The following is a 23,209-nucleotide window of genomic DNA, read 5'->3' on the forward strand; positions in this document are numbered from 1 at the left end:
GGTCAGTCACACATAATAGCCGAGAGTAAGGAGGTGGGTGGCCATGATGGCCAAATCACCAAGAGCCAAGACCAGCCAACCTGCTGATCATAGAAGAAGCGGTATGTTTGGAGTTTTGTGAAACACACTCTCAATTGTGAGATCCAAATGCCTCTGGGGTGCCCACATTTTTACATGTGTGTGATGGTTAACTTGATACAGTCTAGAACAGCCTGGGAAGGGAGTCTCAGGGAGGGACTGTCAAGATTAGGTTAACCTGTGGACAACTCAGGGAGCCAGGAAAATGATTTTGATTACCTTAACTGAGGCCAGAATACATACTTTCCCACTGAGGATGGCCCCATTCCCTAAGCAGAGGATCCTGTATTGTACGGGAATACAGAGAGCCAGCGGAATGCAAGCATGCGTGCATGAATCCATTCCTTTCTGCTTCTTCTCTTTCTTTTATAATTTATTTTTGTTTTGCCTACATGCGTGTCTGTGTAAGAGTGTCAGAAGCATGCCAACTGGAGTTACAGACAGGAGTGAGCTGCCATGTGGGTGCTAGGAACTGAACCCTGGTCTTATGGAAGAGTAGCTAGTACTCATAATCACGGAGCCCTCCTTTCTGCTTCTTAACTGTGGATGCGCCCTGAGCAGATGTCTCAGGCTCCCGCCGCCGTGACTCCCTGAATTGAATCGTAACCTGGAACTCTGAGCTGAAATGATCTCCTCTTCTCCAGGTCGCTTTTGTCAAGGTATTTCTATCACAGCCACAAGAGACAAATCAAGTCAGCATGCGGCTCTGTCTGAGTCTTGATCTTTCACCTGAATGGGCCCTGGCCAAAAAAAAAAAAAAAAAAAAAAAAAAATTGCTTCACTTTGCTATGATCCTTTCTAGGAATGTGAATAGTTGAATTACGAATTACAGGGAATGGTGGTGCAAACTTCTAGTCCTAGCACTCAGGACACAGAGGCAGGAGGATCTCTGTGAGTTGAAGGCCAGCCAAGTCTGCAATGGAGTTCTGGGCCACCCAAGGTGAGACCCTGTCGCCAGAGTAAAGAAAAGAAAAGAAAAGGAAAGGAAAGGAAAGGAAAGGAAAGGAAAGGAAAGGAAAGGAAAGGAAAGGAAAGGAAAGGAAAGGAAAGAAAAAAGAAAGAGAGTGCAGGACCACACCGTTTATCACAAATCCTAATTTAATATTTTCACCAATGAAGTCAGAGAAGCGCATATTCCACATTGCCTTCATTTGTTTTATTCCAGAAATTCTTTTTATCTGAAATGTTTTCTGGCTTTGAAGTTCTTAGGAATTGCTTTTTGGCACAGTTTGTCTGCGCTGTCCCACGTGGCCTTGGAAACCTCATCATCTCACTCAGTGGTGATCGCTTTCGGCTTTTTCAAGACAAGGAAAACGCCTATGGTTTCACTTTGAAGCTTGCTAGAGAAAAATTCCTGGGACCATTATCGTGCGGTAAGGAAATTTGAAACAAAAGATAATTTGGGTTTGGAAATGGTGGCTGTATTTCACTCCTCTGTCACCCACAGGATATGTAGAGTCGTTGCGGCAGCTTCCTGTAGCCTGGTGACACGTGAAGTGGTCCATTTGCAGCCTCCTGTGCCACAGGAAAGAGCTGCCTGCTGCCCGGCTCACACTTCTGCCTCGTCTGCCTCCAGAGGTTTGGGAATGCTTTCCTCGGTCCAGCTAGGAGCAGGGCTGAAAGCAGGTTTGTCTTCCTTCCCTCCCCAAAGTCATCGTTACCACAACCGAAAGATGTACAGGAACTCCCCAAGCCGCCGGCTTCCCACTTAGTGTTGTTGTGCGCGCATCATCATTGACCTAACAAAGGGCTGCATTCAAATTGTGCTTTACTAGTTGGTTTTTCCTGATATTTTTTCTTCCTTGGGTGCGAAGATTTGCCCCCAGGCCCTTCTCCTCATGCACGCTAGGCAAGTACTGCATGGAACCATTACCCCCAGCTTGGTTTATTTCTATGACCCATACCAACATTTGTGAACCCAGGAACCTCTCTCTAATTAAACATCCCCAACAATGGCATCTCAGAAGTCTCATGGCCTTCTTTCCCCAGCGTTAAACCTGGCTCCTGTGGCTGAGTTCCAGGGTCAGCCAGCAGCCAGGCCTAAGAGGTGGGGCAGGGCTGTGCTGAGTGGGCTGGCTCAGGATTCACTCTCCCTCTGTGCCAGACAGTAGGGACACTGAGCACAAGAGGGCCTTGAGTGCGAATCAGATCCCCACAGTTGCAGGGGAGAACTTGGCCCAGGACCCACCAGAGGAGAGGCAGAGCCAGAGCCTTGGGTGGTCCCAGCAGTTCCACTGCACCACCTCCCAAAGCACAGCGCTGGTCTTGGAGCACAGGGAGGCCCAATTAGCCTGTCAGCTGGCCGGGGATGGGCCTTGGGGATGATGAGAATCCCAGGGGACAAAGGGAGGCAAATGGGTGGCCAGTGGAGGGGTTCCGGAAGTTAGAAAGGGAAGAGCCTGAGAGCAGTCTACTGTGGGAGCCACAGGAAGATACCATTCACAGTAGAAAGGAAGAAGCATGAAGCATGATGTGTGTGTGTGTGTGTGTGTGTGTGTGTGTGTGTGTGTGTGTGCGCGCGCACGCGCATTCTCTCTCTCTCTCTCTCTCTCTCTCTCTCTCTCTCTCTCTGTCTCTTGCAAGGGGATGGGGGGCAAGCCGGAGAGAGCAAAGCCTGGGAGTCCATGTGACACATACCTGTCACTCCAGCACCTGGGAGACTGAGGCATGATAATTCCCCAGTTCAAAGCCAGCGGTTACATAATGTGACCTTGTCAGAAAGGGAAAAAAGGCAGAAAAGGAAGGGGAAAAAAATCTTTCCTAAACATTATTTTAGGAGACGTGGTTTGAACTTTAAAATGATTTGGAGAAAAGGTGGGAATGTGGGAGTCCACATGGAGGTGAGGATGCAACCGCCCAAAGCGAGTGAGCAAAACCAGTGCCCGCTGGGAGAGCAGGCCCGAAGGGGTGTCCTGTGCTCAGAGCAGAAACAAGTCTAGCTTCCTAGAAGGGAAAAAGCAAACGGAGGAGAAGCCATCATTGTTTAAGTGGGAAGGAAAAGTTTCCGTGGTCTGAAGAACGCCCTGGGCTTTGGAGATTGGAAGGCTCACTGGTTTCCAGGCAGAAATGATGGAAAAAAGACTCACAACTAGGCAACGCCAGGGAAGAGCCTGAAATTCCATGATTAAAGGAAAAGTTCACATAAGTGTCCCAGCGGAGAGAACAAGTCGCAAAGAATGGGGGAGGGAGGATGTCTCCTTGCAGGGCAGCTTTCTGTGTGAGGTTCAGTCCACAGGGTGCCGGCTCTGCAAGGGCAGGAGCCTGAGTTGGAGCCACAGCCCCAAGTGTAAAACACTGAGCATGGTGGCCCTTGCTTGTCATCCAGCCCCAGAGAGGTAGATGCAACGGGACAGTCAACATAGCCTACTTGGTGAGCTCCAGGCCACTGAGAGACCCTGACTCAAAAAATAATAACAAGATGGGCAGCCTCTGAGGAATGACAGCTGAGGTTGACCTCTGGCATAGCAGACATGTGCACCTGCACACAAACAAAAAAAAAAAAAGGGAAAGAGAGAGGGAGGGAGGGAAGGGTCAAAGCTAACTGTATGAATCTCCTCCCCATCTGTTAGGAAACCATACAGTGGTGTGTATGGCTGCCGTTCACCAACCTAGGCAGGAAGTGAGAGGAAGCCAGGGTGAACTAAGCCACCAATCTGTGTCTAACCAACTCCACATGATGAAGAACGGTGAGCTGGCGCTGTGGTTTGGCTGTCTCCTGAGAAACTTATATGGAGCCTAACCTGGCGGCACAGGCCTATAATCTAAGATAATTTAGAAGCTGAGGCTGGAGGATAGCAAGTTTAAGGTCAGCACCTGGGCTATAAGGGCCAGCCTGGAACAATTTGATGAGATGTTGTCTCAAAAAGAACAAAACAAAACAAACAAACAACAATAATCAGAAATAAATGAGGGCTGGGGATGGAGCTGAGCACTCAGGTGCTTACCTTGCTTGTGGGAGGCCCTTGGTTCAATGTGCAGTGTGGTGATGCTCACTCTGAAGGTCCTAAAAGGCAGGGTATATAAGTGGTGACTAGGTCATGGGAGAAGGGCCATGTCCTCATGAGCAGATAAGGCCATTATCACAGGACCGGGTTAGTTGCTGGCTCTCCCTCCCGGCTCCTTTCCTTTTCTCCCTCTGTCCCTTACCATGAGATGCCTTCCATACAGCAAGTGGGCCTTCACCTCGATACAGGTGTGGACCTTCCAGTTAAACTTCTAGGCTGTATAATTTACCCAGTTCATAGTTACAGCAGCAGGACATAGATTGGGACAAATAAATTTTTAGTAGAAACCTGTATTAGTTGCTTTTCTCATTGCTCTGACCAAATACCGGATGTTGTGCAACTTAAGGGAGGAAGGACTCGTGTCCAGGCATGGAGTGACAGGGCAGGCTGGTTACAGGAGAACGAGGCTGCTTGCTCCCGTCTGAGCAGATCAGAGAGCAGAGAAATCACCTAGCCATCTCTTTTCCCCTTTGATTCAAATCAGGCTGCCAGTCCGTGGGATGGTGCCACCCACTTCAGGGTGGGTCTCTCTCACTTAACCCTATGTTTTCATGTATGTGTGCAGGTGCCCATGTGTGCTCAGAGTCCAGAGCCAGCATTAGGTGTCAACCTCCATGATGCCATGCATTATTTTTTGAGGCAGGGTCTCTCCCTGGATGTGGAGCGTATCAACTTGGCTCCAGCAGTTGGCCAACAAGCCCTAGGGACCCTCTTGTCTCTGCCTCCCAAATGCTGGGAGTACAGGTGCACACCACTGTGCCTGACTTAAATGGGTGACGATGACCCAAACTCAAGTCCTCATGCTTGCAGGCCCCAGCCTCAATAAGACTGTTCTAAAGCCAATCAAACCACAGCTGCCCTTCAGTAAGACTTTAGGAAGTAAAAACCATTAGGAAAATTTGCAAGAACAGCAATAACCAAGGCAGGCCAGCTGGACGGGAGGAAATGGTAGGGGTGGGGTGGAAACCATCCGTGGAAAGCAAGCAGCAGCTGAGTCGTTCCCAAATGTTCCCATTTTCCTTGGGGTTTTTTTTTTCTTCTTTTTCTTTCTCAGTGAAAATGTGACTTTTAATTTTTTTAAAGTCTTTTTGCCATTGTTGCATTTTAGATCCATTTCTGTTACTATAACAGAACACATGAGACTGGAAAAGTTCTGGAGGAGAGAGGTTTGTTTTATCTCACAGTGTGAACTCTGAGAGCATGGTCCTGGTTGCTGCTTGGCTTTTACGGTGGGTAACATGGTTCTCCAAACAGCAGAAAGGCCAGTGGGCATGATGTGAAGGAAGGAGGGACAGAGGAGCATTTTATAACCACCTACTCTCCTGGTGCCAGCTCAGCCATTCCCCAGAGAACTGAGCTCATTCTCCAAGAAATAGCCTCAAAGGCCCACGCTGAACACCATTACATTGGCAAACAAATTTCAACATGGGTTTTGGCAAGAAAACCGTATCCAAAACCATAGCAGCCATAAAACAAATAGCAGAATCGTGCTTTGTAATTTGCATATGTATTTAAGGTGGTACTCGAAGGGCCAAGTGTGCTCCCCCTGATTCTGTTTTCTGTGAGCATTGATCTTTATTCCTGCAAGGCTTTCTCACCTCAGCCCATCTGCCTTTGCAGCCCCTCCCTATGTCTTATACATATGTGATTTTTGTCTCCACCCGCAAGTTATCAAGGCTGTGAACAGATGCTGTGTCTAGCCCTTCCTCAGACTTTCACCTCTCCTGACCCACACTTAAATATCCCTCCATCCCCACCCCAAATCTCAGGAGAAAGTCTCGTGCAACAGAGACCGTTCCCAGTTCCTGCCACCCTCCACCCCAAAACTCCCACCAATCCACAGGCCTCTGCCTCCTGGCTTTGATGGCCCTCATCCTTTGCCTTCTCCCTTGGATCTAGGTCTGTTGCTTGCAAGGCCTTCTCTCTCTCTCTCTCTCTTTCTCTGCCTCCCACCCACCCTCTCTCTAATATTTTTGCCTAGTTCAACTCTCCATCACATCCAGTGACATCCGAGGGAGTCACTCCCTCGGGACCCTCGGAATTTCTAACTCTCCTCAACTCTCGGCCCACCCTTTCCTTGATCCAGCCCAACCCAGGCAAGGACACCCCAGTCCTTGCTTCTGTGTGGCTCAGAGACGTCACCCTCCTTGGCTTGGCTGCTGTCTGTCTCCATGAGTCCCTGATCACATCTTTCTGATTTTCTTCCCCAATACCTTTCCCTTGGATTTTGTCTGCAATGTCTCCAGATAGCTTCTTGCCACACAAATGCCTCTGGAGACCTTCATTTCCCTGTTCTTGCAGAGAAGTTCATTTCTCTCCAGCTTCTGGTAAAGAGATGGCACAGGTTTTGAAACGCTACTTGTTTTGTTATAAACACTTTTGCCTCTATCTCCCACTTCATTGGAAGCTCCCATTCCCTCCCTTCTTCTCCTCCTTCCTCCTGCTCTCCCCACTCCTCCTCTTCCCCCTCTTCCTCCCTCATTTTGTTGTTGAGACAGGGTTTCTCTGTGTTGCTCTGGCTGTCCTGGAACTCACTCTGTAGACCAGATTGGCCTCTAACTCAGAGGTCTTTCTGCCTCTGGGAGTGCTGGGATTAAAGTCCTGTGCCACCACCACCCTGCGGATTCTATTCTTCTTAAGACAATCTTCCCCAAAGTGGAATGGGACACTTCCCCCTCTTCCCAGGAATGCAGTCCAACTGGTATTTGAATGCCTAAATTGGGGAAATTAGTTTCTCATTGGCCGACAATTTGGGTTCCAAACATAATGAGCAATCAAGGCTCTTCCTGATTATGGGAGAGTGAGGTTTAAGAAGGATGGTGAAGGGCCCTGGGAAGGACACCCAGGAAGAGTTAGGAAAGGGCTGAGAAGGGGGTGCGGATGGGACGCATCAGGCCAGTGGAACAGAGAGGGACAGCCTTGGGGTCAGCAACCACCTGGGCTGCCTTCTGACCAAGGTCTTTGACAAATGTCTGGGAGAGGACCAACAGCCAGCCATCTGCCTGTGACTCCAGTAGGAGCCCTGAATACCAGGACTTGCATGGGGCAAGCCTCCAGAACCTGAACCTGAAGCATACCCCAACACTCCAAGTTTTGAAGTGCAGTGGACAAATGGGACCCGAGGCTATAGATAGCCTGTTGCCCCTGGTCAGTCTCCTCCAGGGTATCTTGTTGTTGTTGTTGTTTATTTGTTTGTTTTTTTAAGACAAGATTTCTCTGTGTAACAGCCCTAACTGTCCTGGAACTAGTTCTTGTAGACCAAGCTGGCCTCACAGAGATCCGCCTGCCTCTGCCTCCCAAGCGCTGGGATTAAAGGCGTGCGCCACCACCGCCCAGCCCCAGGTATTTTATGGAGGCCTGATGCGTTCTCATCTCCAGCTGCTCTTCCTGAATCCTTCCTTGTAGCTACAGATCTGGTGGTATTTTGTTTGTGTTTTAACAAATAAAGCTTGCCTAAAGATCAGAGTGCAGAGCTAAGCTACTAGAGGCCAGGCAGTGCTGGCACACACCTTTAATCCCAGGAGGCAGAGGTAGACGAGTCTCTGTGAGTTCAAGGCCATCCTAGGCTACACTAGATTGATCCAGTCTCTAAGCGAAACAGAGCCAGGTAGTGGTTGCTCACATCTTTAATCCCAGCACCAGGGAGGTGGAGATGGGAAGTGATAAGGAGGGAGGAGACAGGAGCTCAGATTCAGTCTGAGGTTTGGTGGAGACAGTTGCAGTCCTGCCTGAGGTGCAGTCTGAAGCAGGCAGTCAGAGGATGCAGTCTGAGGACAGGATTACCTCGGCAAAGATAAAAGGTCTCTCTAGTGGCTGGCTGCTCTGCTTCTCTGATCTCTCAGCTTTCACCCTCTAATATCTGACTTCGGGTTTTTTTTTATTAAGAACAATTAGAATTCGTGCTACATCTGGCGCCCAACAGAAATAGCTGACTTCCCTCCAAACGTGTGCCACCTCTCTCTACTGTCTCAGCAGAGGGACAAGAATCCAGTGGTCACCCTGGAGCCCCTCACAGGGCTCTGAGTACTACTTCAGATCACTCCAGATGTTTTCTGCTCCTGCCCTTCTCTATGGCCTGGTCATGGACACCCGCACATCCTTCTTTTTTGTTTTTTTTTTTTTGTTTGTTTGTTTTTGTTTTTGTTTTAAAAGCCAGATATATTTTAAAAAGATCGTGCTTGCAATAAGTAAATTATGTAGTGAAGAAACATCAAAATGAAGTTGATGAAAAAGGCACGTTTGCCAAGTTGAAGAGTACACAGAGTTCCTCGTTGGTTCCACTAACATGGAAGGAAAGGGAAACAGATATATTACAATTATGTTCTCAGTGGAAGGTGTCTGTCAGCAAACATGATTAACACTTCTTTTCTCCCTTCTGGGGGGCAGTTCTTCCCCTTCCTTGATTTGGAGAGGTGAGTTAGTCTTCCGCCATGTAGAGGCGATACATCAGGGCTACAGCCAGGGCTGAGACAGCTGGGATCACCCAGTTGGTCTACCAACTGGAATTAGAGTCCACAGTAGTGATAAGACTTTCCGAAGGCTTGGCTCTCTTTGATCTGTCATCTGGGTGGAGCTCCCTGATGATGTGCATTTTGGACAGCTCTCGTGCGTCAGTAGTGTCCAACAGCCTCAAAGTTCTCAGTAGCATCGCCCCCGGCTTGTTCTCTTAGAACTTCTTCCCCCACCAGGATGCTCTTCCAGACACTTGGTCGGATTGTGTGCCTTGTGATACAGGATCCCCCAGATGCTCTTGCTGTCTTTGTGCTTCTGGATCTCTTCCAGGTTGTAGTACTTTCACATCCTTGTTTGCCTGCCCGGCCATCTTGGAACAGTGAGCCTCCCGAGCGCTGCAACTCAACCATGCAGAGTGGTGCTCTACTCAACTCAAACGTGCAGGGTGGTGCGCTACTCAAGTCTGAGTTGCCTCTGCCCGGGACAAGGTCCCAGCCTTACCGGGACCCGTGCCCAGGACCGTGAGGTGACGCCTCAAACTGGGCTCACACATCCTTCTAACCAGCTTTTGTGTTCCTCTCCCACACCTGTCCAGGGACCCCATGGTGAACAGCTTGGGCAATAATGAGGCCCTTTGAGAGACCAGACACTGAAGAGGCTAAAGCAGAGGAGGCAAGGAGGGAGGAAGGGGAGACACATGGAGATGGAATGCAGCCGTTGGGGCAGGGATGAGAGACAGCTATGGGCACAGGAATGGGAGGCAGCCAGGGATCAAGATGCCCAGCATGAACCCCAGAGCAGAGGACTAATGGAATAACATCTCACCATGGGAGCCTCCTGACCTCTCTTTCCCTAAGGAACTGGGGCTGTCAGCCAAGGCAGGAGTAGCCAGGAATGCAGAAGGCTTCACGGCTGAGGCTTAACCTTGGGGAGGCCCCAAAGGTCACATAGTGGTAGCAGGAGCAGAACCCAGGCTACTGGACAGTGAGGGCCCAGTGCAAACCCAGGCCCTGGCAGGGAGCCCTTCTAAACAGATGCCAAATATATTATCTAGCCCTAAGCATAAGATAGAGGCTGGGGCCCCTCGGGATGAGAGTACCATACCCTGATGCTGACCTCAGTCCTGACGTAACCCCGGTCAGTTCTCTGAAACTTGACATCTCTCCTTCCAGAATGGCTTTCCTGCCCGTCAGCAGCAGCTCTTCCAGGATCCAGCCAAGCTGGCTCATGCACGCACACACACACACACACACACACACACACACACACACACACACACACACACAGAATGACCATCTAAACCCATGACTGGTCCATTTTTCAGGTGGTCTGGAACAGCCCGTCTGTAATGGAGCACAGCAGAGGGACACACAGAGGCTGTGCGGTGTTGGAGTCTCCAGTGGTTTCATGGGGGGGCTGGACACCAAGAGTGTCTAGACACCACCTCTGGTCTCCAGGCTGCACACGGTCTATGCCCACCTGAATCCCTTCGCCCTGACGAGAGGACACTTTTCTCCCCGGACATTCCTCCTGCTACATCTGCCAGCTCCCCTCTGCCTCTGCTTCTCAGTCCAGAGCGTTGGGGACAGCCTGTCTGTCTTCCCACACCAAAGCAGTGCCCAGCAGATGTCTCAGCGGACTGAGGAGTCGCAGCAGAGCGGGTCTGTGGTAAGGACAGTTGGGGTGAAGGTCGGGTTCTGTCTGCCCAAGCATGAATTTTCGATGGCAACAGCAAGGCACGCTCCCCACCCCACCAAGGCAGCTGTTTCTCTTGTCTGTTTTGGCCTCTCCACACCCTCCTATCACATAGCCTTGTCTCTTCTCTGAATGATAATCCAGTGTACATTTTTACTCCAGTGCTTGTGAATAGACAAGATGGGCGGAAACCGTTCCCAGGGCCCAACCATCCCCGACTCAGCGTCTGAGCAGCTCTGCTCCCCTCCAGCCTGTCCCCATCCCAAGCCCTAGAAGGATGCTGACCCCTCAGACAGGAGCAACTCCAGCGCTGACTAGAATCAGCCTTCCACCCACACACACCTGTTCCCTAAAGGCTTGCTCTGGCTCTGGCTCTGCTTGAAGAACAGTGACAGCGCAGGGTCCCGCCCCCTCTCTGAACTCGACAGCCCCCACCCCCATCCATTACTTATGTTCCGGTCCCAGAGTTTCGGTCCCAGAGTTTCGTGTCCTCTCTGCTAGCACTTTCCAGATGTCTTTCCACACCTACAGCCTCAGATCAGCCTCCAGGGCCTGCTGACTCTTGACCCTGGAAGCCTATGAGGTCTAGCCTTGGCATCCACTCTGGTGTGCCGGTAACTGAGAATGGCAGTGGCTGCCTCGCTGGTCCCTGGCCTTTTGCACCCACTTCACGCACCAGCAGCCTGGGGTCTTGGCAGTGGCAGCTCTCTGATGTGTCATTCCCAGCTGTAACCTGCGATTTTGCATTAGGATATTCAACATGCCTCTTGTCTGTCCCTAGAAAGCTCTCTTGGGACCCGGGTGGTTCAGAGCCTTGCAGTGTCCACCAAACACACCGAGCTCTCTCCTGTATCTTGGTCATGTGCGTGCTGTGAGTACCACCTGGTGCTCTCCTCTAACACGGTGACTTCCATAGGACCTGTTTTGTGACACACCCTCTCACTCACTAAGCCCAGGTGTCTAACTGTTTTGCTCTCTGTGGTCAAGGACTCTTCTGCTTACGTATCTATCTCCCCGAATTGGGTCAGGATTCTGGAACCAGAGCCTGAGCCAGGGGTCTAGATTCTAGTGATTTACTAGGATGTGAGGGAAGTGCTCTCAAGGACACACAGACACACATACACACCTCACACACACACACACTGACACACAGACACACCTCACACGCGCACACAAACACACCACACTCACACTCGAGGAAAAGAAGAGGAAGAAGATAGGAATACAGAACAGATGTCAGGTAGAGGTCAGACAGAACCCAATCCAGGGGCTCTGTAGCATAAGCCATGCTGTGCTGCCAACCTGTGCTCTAAGGCAAGGAGTCTGTCTTTTGTGTCCCTGTGTGGAGGAAGGTTCTAGAATTCCCTGGAGATGTGACTGTCATCAGCCAGGATGATTCACAGCACAAAGGGACCTATCATACCTAGAAGAGGATGGGTGGGAACACTGGCCAGATTGGGGTGTGTATGCAGGGTACAAACAGTGCCCCCTGTGGTGTGGAGCCTCTGACGGGTTTCCGAAGGACCAAGAAGTGAGTGAGGATACTGGCTCCCCCAACACTAACAATCCCATCCTCCCATGGGCCTGCTGCCTTGGGAGAGGGGCCTACCTGCAGCCCAAGGGAGCACAGTGGAGCTTTCACAGGGACCGATGCCCACTCTCCTCCAGAGAAAGACTCTCCCCTGAGCACTGTCCCACTCACTGGGCATCTGTGCTCCCAACTGTGAGGCCACCGTTCTTATCTAGTCCTCATAATGGTCACTTTGCATGTGGCAGTACAGGCTGGCAGGAGCGATGGGACCTCAGACAGATGATATAACTGTGAGAGGAAGATCTGAAATTCAAACACAGGCAATTTCTTCCCTGGCTGCTTTCAGCGCCTTCTGTGGGAGTAACCTTGAATTCAGCTCCCCCTGCCAACCATAAGAAGCTGGGTCACGCTTGTACCCTACAACAGTGCTCAGTTTAATTCAGAGTCCCCAAGGGCCACATCTGGCACTGGCAAGCTGAGAGGCCCACACATGCATTTTGCATATAATTTACATAAGAAATGCATCTGGCTTGCATGTGTCCACATGGAGACCCCATCAGCACTGCGCAATGCTGAAGGTGTTTCTAAGCCACTCTTACTCCATGAGAGTCCATCTGGGGTTTGCGGAGTCCCGCTTCATGATTTCTGGACACTCTCCCTGATCCTCACCTCTAGGCTGTACGTCTACATACTCAGGGTCCTGAACAAGTGGTTTTTGTCTACCTGGAAAGTGCCACTGCAAGCTGCTGCCCCAGGAACTTGCATACATTTGACAGTCACCCTTTTTGGTGGTGCATGTGTGGTCCAAATGGGTTACAATGGACTTTGGGAGCACAAAGCTGTAAACAGCTTTTAACAGAGAGGCCCAGGCATGCGTGTGTAGAAAGAAGAAGGTTGGGAAGGCATGGTGAGCATGGGTGATGGTCTGGGTAGAGTCAAGACCCCATACCTTAGTGTAGGTACCTCCACAGTTGGCTTAGGGAAGCAGGGGCTGTGCCTCTCTGAGCAGCAGGGGCTCATCTGCAGGAGGGAGGGCCCCTGCCAGACAGCTGGCCAAATCTGAGCATTCTATTTCTGTCTGCTAGAAGAGCTACATTCCGTAAACTGTGTGGCTTTAAACAATCTTAGGTGATGATCTTTGGATAAACAAGGAGCCATATACCCTGGGTGAGACAGAAGGAGGCTAGGAAGAAGACAGGGACCTTCTTCTTCTTCTTCTTCTTCTTCTTCTTCTTCTTCTTCTTCTTCTTCTTCTTCTTCTTCTTCTTCTTCTTCTTCATCTTCTTCTTCTTCTTCCTCTTTCTCTTCCTCCTCTTCCTTATTCTTTTTTCTGAAGCCTGTCCTGGAACTTGCTCTGTAGACCAGGCTGGCCTTGAACTCACAGAGATCCTCCTGCCTCTGCCTTCTGAGTGCTGAGATGAAAGGTGTGCACTACCATCACCTGGGTTGGGACCCACTTCTGAGGAGGGCATGGAGATGGAGACGGGAGGGGCCCAAAGCATACAGCATGCCAAGCATCAGGGCCCCAGACTCACGCACCACTAGGTAAGCCCACCTCTCTGTACCCATTCTCTTTTCTTCCGCCTCAGGAGGAGGTCCACCGAGTTCAGTAGAGGTTCTCACCCACCTCCCCCCACCCAACACCACTGAAGCATTCTAAGTGCAAACATTTACTTCGCCATCCCTCTAGGGTGCTTGGGTCCTCCTGATAGCATCCCTGTGGATGCCTGTTAACCAGAGTTATAGAGGTAGAGGATGTGTGTGCCTCTGTGGGGTGTGCATATTTCCGTGAGACAGTACAGCTAATTGTGAATTGTGTCTGGAGGTGCCTGCACACGTCACGTGACCGGAAACTGTGCTTCTGTGTGTGGTGCCTCTGGAGTCTCCGTCCAGGTGGAGAGACTCCCTTCTGAGTCAGGGAGGACATGACTGTCTGCCTCCCTCTCCTGCCTCTGGCCTCCCTAGGTTTCCTGTCTGGCAGATGCAGCGTGGCCTCGTCCTCCACAGGGAGACCCCAGTCTCTGACTGTATCCAGCCAAGCCCCTGAGCATCTTCCTGTGCCAATGTACCCCTCCTCCACTGGGATGAGGCCCAGGCACTGGCTCCCCAAACTGTTCCAATTAAAGGAGTCTTTTTTTTTTTTTTTATGTCAGCCACCTGGGAAGGGGAAGTGAGACCCATCAGTCCTCTAGCCCCCCGTTCAACATGGACATTCTCAAGTTCAAACAGGGTCCGGCCTCCTTCCTGTGAGTTGTGGGCCCCACATCTGGGGCTGGGGAAGGGACTAAGATGAAGGGGTGGGACCCTTTGGAAAAAGATCACAGCTTCTGGAGTGGGGGAGCTTTCTCCCAGAGCCAGCCGAGTGGTGCTGTCGAGCGAGCAGTCAGAAGCCAGCAGGGTGAGGAACTGGGCTCTGCTCTTTTGCCCTTCATACGTTCCACTTTCTGGAAAGCAAGAAGTCAATGGCTTCAAGAGCACGAGGACCCCGTACTAGCAAAATGGCTCCTAACATCTCTGGTAAACGTGAGGCACTGGGTGTATCTGGAGAGTTGCCTGACCCATTGACGCTAGCTCAAATGGTGGGTTATTAGAAGCAGATCAAGGAAGCCATGGCTTGTCACCAAATGGCTGTTTGCCAAGCACTGTGGCTTCTCTTTCTAGGCTACTCTCCTCACTCCGAACTGGCACAGACTGTGGGCATAGCATGCCCGGGGGTGTCTTCTCACCTCCCAAAGCTCCTGTAGTGGCTTGAATAGAGCCCCGTCCTGCTAAAATTTAGTTCCATCAGAACCTCAGATTGTGACCTTATTTGGAAACAGGGTCTTTGCAGATATATTTACTTAAGATGAGGCTGTTCAATGGCTGCTGTCCTTATAAGAACACAGAAACACAGAAGAGGGTCATGCGAAGACCAAGAGAAAGGCTAAAGCAGAGATGGAAACGCTGCAGACATGAACCAGCGAGCGCTCAAAGCCATCAGAAGCTGGAAGAGGCAAAGAAGGATTCCTCCTAGAGGAATGACCCAGCTAATACTTTGATTCTGGTTGTTAAGCCTCCAGAAATGTGGGACAATAAATCGCTGTCGTTTCTAAACAGTTTTGTTAAATTTATTATATTGTTTTAAGTATGTCCATGTACCATAGTGTGTGTCTACATCTGGAAGGAGCCAGAAGAGGGCATTGGATATCCTGGCACTGAAGTTACAGAGACTTGTGCACAACCCTATTGACCCCGCTGTTAACCACTAGGCCATCTCTCCAGTCCCATAAAATGGTGTTCGTTCTCAACCACTTGAATTGGTAGTTCAGAAACTAAAACACTCACACCTTAAAGGGGATCGCAGTCATCTGTGTCCCACAATTACTGGGGGCAGCAGAAAAGACAATCAGCCTGGCTTAGGTCAGCTGCCTGCCCTGAGGGACCAGCTGGAGAGGGCAGGGCATAGATGTGGGTTCAGAACTGCTCTTTCCAGTATCCAGCATCTTGGATACCAAATAGGTTTACTCACACCTCAAAAATACTTTTTAAAAAATCACTTATTTTATGTGTGGTTATTTTGTCTGCATATCCGGTGCCCAAGGAGGCCAGAAGAGGAGGTCAGGTCCTCGGGAGTTGTTCTCTTCAAGTGCAACAGATGCTTTTAACTGCTGAACCATCTCTCCAGCCCCTCAAAGTTACTTTAGGAAGAAACTGGAGTTGGGGAGACAGCTCAGTCAGTGGAATGCTTGCTTGCGGTCCAAACATGAAGACTTCAATTTGATTCTAAAAAACGGGTTTTAAAAAGAAAAAAGAAAGAAAAATCAGCCAGGCATGGTGGCGAGAACTTGTAAACCCAGTGCTGAAGAGGTGGAATTGGAGTCACTGGGGCTCACTGGCCAACCAACCTAGCCTACTTGGCAGACTCCAGAACAGTGAGCAGCCTTGTCTCCAAGAAACAAGGTGGGTGGTGGCTAAGAAATGGCGCCTGAGGTTGACCTCAGCTCCGTATGCATGTGCACATATTCACAGCACACACCCCCAACACACCGAAATGTGGGGGGATGTCAGGGATCTCCAAGCAGGCTCCTGAACCATAGGGGTTCAGATTCAGAGTGCTGTGAACCGTGAGGATGAGACAAAGCTAGAAAGAAGTGGTCCTCTTGGATGACAGAATCGGGATTCAGAAGGCTTCTTGCAGGGAAGGCAGCTAGCAAGATGATGCCCAATAAGAAGGACGATATAGACCAATTCGGGTTTTAAGAGTCATTTTCATGAATGAAACATGCAGGAAGCCTGACATCGTGAGGATGTCGTAGCAATATTCTCTGACTAGAAGCTAATAATTAATGAAGCAGACACCAGACCGTGGCCCACCTGCTTAAAAGGTTTTATTGGAGACACACGGGGCAGGGGCGGGGAAGGGGGTTGGAGGGGAATGTGAGTTTATTCTTGGCGGGGTCGGAGAGGTTATGGGTGTTTGGGTGCAGCTCTTACCTAAGGGAAACACAGTGCTGACCCATCACTGAACCCAGATACACAGCCTGACCACTCCACCCGGGTTGCGGGTTGCGGGTTGCGGGAAGTTGTTGAGAAGGGAAATCTGCAGATGTTAGATCTCCTGGGGGAGCCCATGGGCAGTAGACAGTCGGAACCTTTTTTCAGGAAGGTGACTGAGAAAAAGTTTCCTGGTGTGCCCCTAAAAACGGTCATTCCTGGTTCAGGGCCTGAAGTATTCATGTGCAAGTAAGACTTTTGAGACTAGTATATCCGGCTAGATATTGAGTGGGTTTGGGGATACCAGCACGGGAGACCAGGTCTGCCTCCAGGCTTTGCTGCTTCTTGCCGGCAACCCTAGAGGTACCAGGGGTTACGCGTGTTTGAGGACTCTCCTGGAATTCAGCACCCTGAGTCTAGGAAAAAAAAAAAAAAAACCCTCGTGTTTGCACAGGGGGCCCCTCGGGCGTCAGCTCAGATCTGGGGCCGGGGGCTGGCGACGGGGAGGGGGCTTGGCGGAGCTCGCGGCGCGGCCCCAAGTTTATGCTAATCCGTGCAGAGCCCGCCTCCAGCCTCCCCTGCGCGGCCCCAGCCGCGAGTAGCCCCGGCCACTCGGCGGGACGCAGCGGCCGCGCAGCTCCAGGCGGCGGAACAAGAGCGCCCTGGGGGTCGCCGAGTGGAGGCGGGAGCCGGGCTGGCGAGCGGAGGATCCTCCGCGGGAGGCACCGCGCGGGGCCGAGTGGAGACAGAGCGCGATGGGTCACCGTCTGCCCGTGTGGCTGTGCGCCGTCGCGGCGCTGCTCTCGGAGGCGCAGGCCAAGGGCACATCGCTCCTCGCACGGCCAGCACAGCCCGGTGCCTCCCGCTACAGCCTCTACACGACAGGATGGCGTCCTCGGCTTCGCCCGGGGCCGCATAAGTAAGTGCGGGGCCCGGCCGCGGCCGGAACGCGGGGGGGGGGGGGGGAGTGGCGCGTGGCGCGCCACCACTCACACCTGCCAGGACCCGCGCAAAGGCGTCGAGACCCGGGGACCCCAACCACGAAAGGGGCGGTTCCCCCAGCGCGATCTTTTACGCGGGCGGGCGCCCCACGTTCTAGGAGGCTGCGGGGTTGGTGAACAAGTCAGTGGAGGGGCCCTGGCGCGGCGGCTGGGATCCTGGCAGTGCCCGTGGAAACCTTTCCAGCGAAGTAACATTTTCCAGCTGCTCTGCGAGCAAACTCCAGGCACAGCGGACCAGGTGGAGGGAGAGGAGGCAGGGCTGTCCTCGCCTGGAACACGCGGGGCTCCCCCAACCCTTGCCTTCTGTCTCTCCTTTGCCCCGCGCGGTTGTGGATAGACCCACGCTTACTGTAGGTAGTCGCTTCTCCCCTCCTACGGTCTGGCCCCCCGGAACCCTGTGGGAGCCCCAAGGTGGCTGAACCACAGAGCTCGTGAGAACTTGTGGGTCCTGGGCTTGTACTGTAGAACAGACTTACACAGTGGTCGGTTTATACCCGAATTTGTATTCCAATGGAATGTAAGATCTTGTGGGCGACTACCCAGCCCACAACCACGCTCTGCGAGCCCCTGAGCATCGGAGCAGGCTTCCTAGAAGGGAAGGCAAGGAAATGGTAACGCAGAGGCCAGAGAGCTTTTTCGGGGGGGGGGGGGTGAGGGGAGGAAGCGTGATTTAAAAAGAAGCGACTAAGTTGTGCCCTCAGAAGCTTTGAAGGCCGCGATAAGGAGTTTAGAAATAGTGAAATAGTTGGAGGGTGGGAGAGGAAGCAGAATGTGAGCGGGGGAGCTTGAGAAGGCCTTCTAGGAGGGTTAGATGGCCATCCCGTGCATTTGGCTCAGCAGACACCCATCAAGGACAGATCAGAGCCCAGCAGTGGACCTGGGCCCAACAGAAGATCTGGACCCCAGGCAATGGTCCAGGCTTTCATAGAACACAAATAGATAAAAGAGACATGGGGGTCTCCTGAGACCAACAGGTGGGGGCTTGGGCCAAATATTCCAGAGGTACTGTTTACCCCTCCAGGTCCCTCTGTGCCTATGTGGTGCACAGGAATGTGACCTGCGTCCTACAGGAGGGAGCAGAGAGCTATGTAAAGGCTGAGTACCGCCAGTGTGGGTGGGGGCCCAATTGCCCCTCCACGGTCAGGTGAGTCAACCCCAGGCGCTGCCTCCAGCGGAGAACAGAGCCATTTCCACAAAGGGCTGCTGTACCCAGGACGTATAAGAGCCCGTAGTGCTGCCTAGAGTGGACCCGGATCCCTGAAAGAGGTCATGAAAGACCCCTCCCACCCCCGCGCGCAATTCTAAACTTGCAGCTGATCTTACCCTGCAGAGACAAGGACAGGCTCAATATAGAGCCCAGAAACCTCAGGGATACAAGAGGGAGGCTGGGCTAAGAAGATGTGAGGGAGGCAGAGGTTAAGGAAGGAGAGGATAGGTTGATACTATGTCGTCGTCCCATCTCCCATTCCCCACCCCACCCCATCCCACCCCCACCCCCTCGCACTGTGAAGTAGGCTCTGGTGACCAGGAGAAGGTGAGACAAAGATGGAAGCCAGAGGCTCCAGCATAGGAGGCCAGACAGGTGATGGGATATAGCTGTCTACATTTGGAGAGTTTAAATGTGTATGCGTGCAAACAGACCTATGTCTGGCTCGACTAGAGTGAGCAGGTGCATGATCAGGTAAAGGTGTGTGTGGGGGGGCAAGTCCCCAGTCAGCCCTACCTGCACTTTTGGGCCTTCTCTTCCTGCTCACACTAGCCTCTGAGTAGAGCTCAGAAGCCGCATACCAGCTTCTGAGCAAAGCCCAGTTCCCCGAGTAAGCCAGAGATGGGTGGCAAGAAAAGCAACTGGTGGGAGCTGCCAGAAGCCTGGGGCAGTGGAAGGATTGCAACGGCAGCTCTGGTGCACTATCTTCTCCAAACCTCGGGATCCGTTAAATCCAGAATGGTCTTATGGTCTTTCCTATGGCAGCAGGAACTGATGGGGACCTAGTAGTCGTCTTGGGGCTAAGTCCCTAGTAACACTCTCTAAGCAAACAGTATCACATGGGGCTTCTCCGTGTGTCCTTTACTCCGTCTGTGAGGCCCACTCCACCATATGGTTTTGTCACCTAGGGGGTCAGGAAAGACCCCCCCCCCGGAGTGCAGATTGTTTGGAATGCCAGCTAGGGGGCAGAAATCTCAGCCCACAGGTACAAGAAGTTGCTCCCTTGCCCTCTCTCTCTGATCCAGGTACCGCTCTGTGCTCAGACCCAGATACAAGATTGGCTACAAGACTGTGACAGATCTGGCCTGGCGCTGCTGCCCTGGTCTTACAGGAGAAGGCTGCCCTGAACACCTCACAGACCCTGGAGCTACCCCACCACACCGAGAGCCGGAGCCGCAGACTCCCTCAGGGCAGCAGGTCCCAGACCCCAGGCCTTCTTCTTACAACAGAGAGGCCCCAAGCCCCCATGGTGAGTCTGTCCATGGATGTCCTCCAGAGGGAGTCAGGTTTCTTAGGCTTAGTGGCGGGGTGGGAAGGGGACTGTCACAGGCTGCCTAAGCTGTCATGGATCTTGGAGTAGAGGTGGGGAGGTACATCTCATGTGGGACATGACTGTCAGGCCCTAACCGTCCCCACCCAAACCCCATCATAAAGATGAGGAAGCTGTGTCTAGGGACGAGGAGGACATACATGTTGGAGGGCCAAGGGTGCTCCTGGGGTCTTTCTTCTTCCTTAGGAAGAAAAGGCCAAGGGCTGTTTGGCGAGCGTCTAGAACAGCTGGAGGGTGATGTTCGGCGCCTGTCACAAGCCTATGGCACCCTGAGTGGTCTGGTGGCTAGTCATAAGGATCCCAATAGGATCACAGGTGACCCCAGAGCTCCTGGTGAGCCTATAGGCTTTAAGGTCATACCCGAGGGCCTGGTGGACCCAGAAGACAGAGGCAGAGGACCGCTCATACCTCCTCTGAGTGAAATCCTGAGCAAGGTGACAGAGGTGAGCAACACATTACAGACCAAGGTGCAGCTGTTAGATGAGGTGCGCGGGCTGGCCCTCGGTCACGAGGCTCACCTGCAGCGGCTACGGGAAGCCCCACCGTCCCCACTGACCTCCCTGGCACTGCTGGAGGAGTATGTGGACCAGCGGCTCCAACGACTCTGGGGGAGCCTGCTGGATGGCTTTGAGCAGAAACTGCAGGGTGTCCAGAGTGAGTGTGACCTGCGCGTGCAGGAGATGCGGCAGCAGTGCGAGGAGGGCCAAGCAGCCAGTCAGCGCTTGCACCAGAGCCTTGACGGCCGGGAACTGGCCCTGCGGAGGGAGCTCTCCCAGCTGGGCACTCAGCTGCAAGGTCTGACTCTGACTGGCGGAGGCACCTGCTGCGGTCAACTGGCTTTGATCAGTGCCCGCGTGGACAGCCTTGAGAGGAACCTGCAGGCTGTCACGGAGGCCCAAGGCGGCCTCAGCACCCTGGCTGCAGATGAGCTAGTGCGCCTCTCTGCTGCTATGCTCCAGGGAGGTGCGGAGGGGTTGCTTGAGGGTCTAGAGACCATCAATGGGACCGAGAATGGAGCCAGGGGCTGCTGTCTGAGAACGGAGATGGGGGGCTGGGGTGTCGGCGGCTTCGGGTCTATGCTGGAAGAGCGCGTGCAGAGCCTGGAGGAGCGGCTGGCAGCTCTGACTGGAGAGCTAAGCCACCACAGCGCCACACCAGACAGATCAGCACAGCTGCTCATTCAGACAGAGCTAGCCGTGCTGGAACAACGGCTGGTCTCCCTGGAGACCTCATGTACCCCAAGTACCACCTCGGCCATCCTGGACAACCTCGTGGCAGAGGTGAAGGCCTGGCAGAGCCGGAGTGAGGCCCTCCTACACCAGGTGGCCAGTCACACCGCTCTGCTCCAACGGCTCAATGGCACGGTAGCCGAAGTTCAGGGGCAGCTGGCAGAAGGGACAGGCAGCTCGCTCCAAGGCGAGATCACTTTGTTGAAGGTCAACTTGAACTCGGTGAGCAAATCACTCACTGGCCTCAGTGACTCTGTCAGCCAGTACTCTGACGCCTTCTTGGCCGCCAACACATCCCTGGATGAACGAGAGCGAAAGGTGGAAGCTGACGTCCACGCCATCCAGGAACAGGTCAGCCGGCAAGGATCAAGGCTTCAGGCTGGCCAGAGGCAGGTCTTGAACCTGCGAGGGGAGCTGGAGAAGCTCAAGGCTGGTGTGGCCAATGTGGCTGGAGGGTTGAGCCGCTGCCGGGACACAGCCCAGGAACTCCAGCACACTGTGGGCCACTTTGACCAGCGGGTGGCTCAAGTGGAGGGAGCCTATGAGAGGCTGGGCTTGTTGCCGGCCCACCTGAACAATTGGCCTACTGAGCAGCTGAGGTCCAGGGAGGGCCTGTGGGGCCACATAGACAAGCTGAACCACACGCTGGCCCAGCACACGCAGGACATTGCCCGACTCCGGGACGACCTGCTGGCCTGCAGAGCCCAGCTGGCCGAGGTGAGGCCAGGGCAAGCTGACTAGGATGGCTGAACAGAATCTAAAGCCCAGATCCCACCAACCCTGGGAATATCATCCCAGAGACCAACCCCACCCAGCAGCACCTTCCAGCCTTCCCACTGGATGGATGGCCTTGGTCCTGCTCCGCGTGACGGTCACAGCCGTGGAAAGCCATCCTCAGTGGGGCGGTCTGGATGATTCAGGGTAACAGGCAAGACAAGTTACACAACAAGATGCTGTCTCAAAAGAGCCAAGGCAAGCACCTCATGCCGGAAGACAAAGCTGGACGTCTGACGTGGCCTGCTGCAAATGTCTGCACTTGCTCTTGTTGCAGACACACTGGCATTAGCGGTTGTGCAAAGCTTCCAGGCCAAGACTCAGAGAGCCTGTCCACTGTTCCCTTTACCAACCAGGGACCAGTCAACTCTGAAGGCATTTCTTCCCTTGGGTTTCCATCCATAGGTATGGAAGGCAGATGATGCCCATTGGACCTATCTGGCAGCTTCATAGGTGCTATATCTGAACCACAGACCAGAGGCCCCCTGAGGTTTCCAACTCCCCTTGTGTCCTTCAGGACAGAACAAAAGCCCAGCAGCCCAGCCAGTTCTCTGCATTCCTTTTGATCTTGCCTCGTGGCGAGGGTGTAGGCAGCTGTAGATTCCCAGAGAAAAGAAGGGATCCAAGCACTGTTTGGAGACCCCACCCCAATTTATCATTTTCTTTGAATTCACAAATACACCCACGTGGTCCTTCCAGTTAGAGGAAAAATCTCTCCCCTGCCACCCAGGTCAGTACCTCTGGCCAAGAGCAGCCTTAGAAAGTCTGTTGAGACAGACCACGAGAAAGAGGCGGTAGCCGGATGGAAAGGAGTCAAAACCTTGCTTTTTAACATCCTACAACAGCCTTGGCAGGAGGTTCATAAGCTGGAGAGAAGGTGGGGTAGGGAGCTGTCAAGGCTCAACTTGGAAATACATGTGCTTAGAGACTGTTGGTCTCTACTGACCCCTGGCCTCAATTTCCCCCAACACGGCCTGAGCCTGCTGTGCTGTTTCCCCCACAGTCCTGCATCCTGGCTTGTGGACATTCAATGTTTGCCCTCCCCTCTGGTGTGGCTGGAAAGCAGGTCGGAGATTAAATCTTTGAACTGGTCTAATGGTGTTTTCTTCACTAGTAGCAGTGGGAGGGTAGGCTACTGACATGTCATTCTGTGTCCCACTGTGCCTTGGATGATAGCTCATGCAGCCAACTGGACACTAGACTGACCAGCCGAAGCCAGAGCAGAATGGTCAGCAAACACCATCTGCCGTAGCCAGGACTGGGCTGAGCCCTTTGGAAGGGGTCGAGAGCGGCTGGGCAGTGGTTTGGCAGGGACAAGGCTGGCAGAAACCACACTTCACAAGCCCTTCTGCAAACCCCAGCCTACCCCACCCCCGCACGTCCCTCTTTTCTCTTGTCAGAGGGGCTCTGGACCATCCTGGCTTGGGCTGAAAGT

General features: G+C 52.8%; 1 protein-coding gene, 2 long non-coding RNA genes and 1 pseudogene across 3 annotated transcripts; 3 read left to right on the top strand and 1 right to left on the bottom strand.

Moving 5' to 3' along the window:
- The first annotated feature begins 897 nt into the window (after positions 1-897).
- LOC146892764 (uncharacterized) lies at positions 898-2,036 on the top strand. The gene is made up of 2 exons (XR_015004002.2): positions 898-1,451; positions 1,526-2,036. It is a non-coding gene; the product is annotated as an uncharacterized LOC146892764 (long non-coding RNA).
- Positions 2,037-8,471: 6,435 nt separating this feature from the next.
- Positions 8,472-8,904, bottom strand: LOC125404725 (cytochrome b5 pseudogene; annotated as a pseudogene).
- A 918-nt stretch (positions 8,905-9,822) lies between these two features.
- On the top strand, positions 9,823-14,852 carry LOC146892765 (uncharacterized). The gene is made up of 2 exons (XR_015004270.2): positions 9,823-10,202; positions 13,914-14,852. It is a non-coding gene; the product is annotated as an uncharacterized LOC146892765 (long non-coding RNA).
- Positions 14,853-16,687: 1,835 nt separating this feature from the next.
- Emilin3 (elastin microfibril interfacer 3) lies at positions 16,688-22,865 on the top strand. The gene is made up of 4 exons (XM_087911048.1): positions 16,688-17,152; positions 18,256-18,378; positions 19,467-19,690; positions 19,958-22,865. Exons 1-4 carry the CDS (start codon positions 16,989-16,991, stop codon positions 21,739-21,741), a joined length of 2,295 nt encoding a protein of 764 aa, XP_087767174.1. The 5' UTR covers positions 16,688-16,988; the 3' UTR covers positions 21,742-22,865.
- Positions 22,866-23,209: the final 344 nt, after the last annotated feature.

Source organism: Myodes glareolus, chromosome 10 (assembly GCF_982192425.1).
Source record: "Myodes glareolus chromosome 10, mMyoGla1.1, whole genome shotgun sequence".
Taxonomy (NCBI): Eukaryota; Metazoa; Chordata; class Mammalia; order Rodentia; family Cricetidae; genus Myodes; species Myodes glareolus.

What these genes read in the sequence shown, in the direction of transcription:
- Emilin3 (XM_087911048.1), top strand. Translation starts at nt 16,989, where the DNA reads ATGGGTCACCGTCTGCCCGTGTGGCTGTGCGCCGTCGCGGCGCTGCTC. An exon ending in CTTCGCCCGGGGCCGCATAA is followed by an intron (nt 17,153 to 18,255) that starts GTAAGTGCGGGG and finishes TTACCCCTCCAG; the next exon opens with GTCCCTCTGTGCCTATGTGG. An exon ending in AATTGCCCCTCCACGGTCAG is followed by an intron (nt 18,379 to 19,466) that starts GTGAGTCAACCC and finishes TCTCTGATCCAG; the next exon opens with GTACCGCTCTGTGCTCAGAC.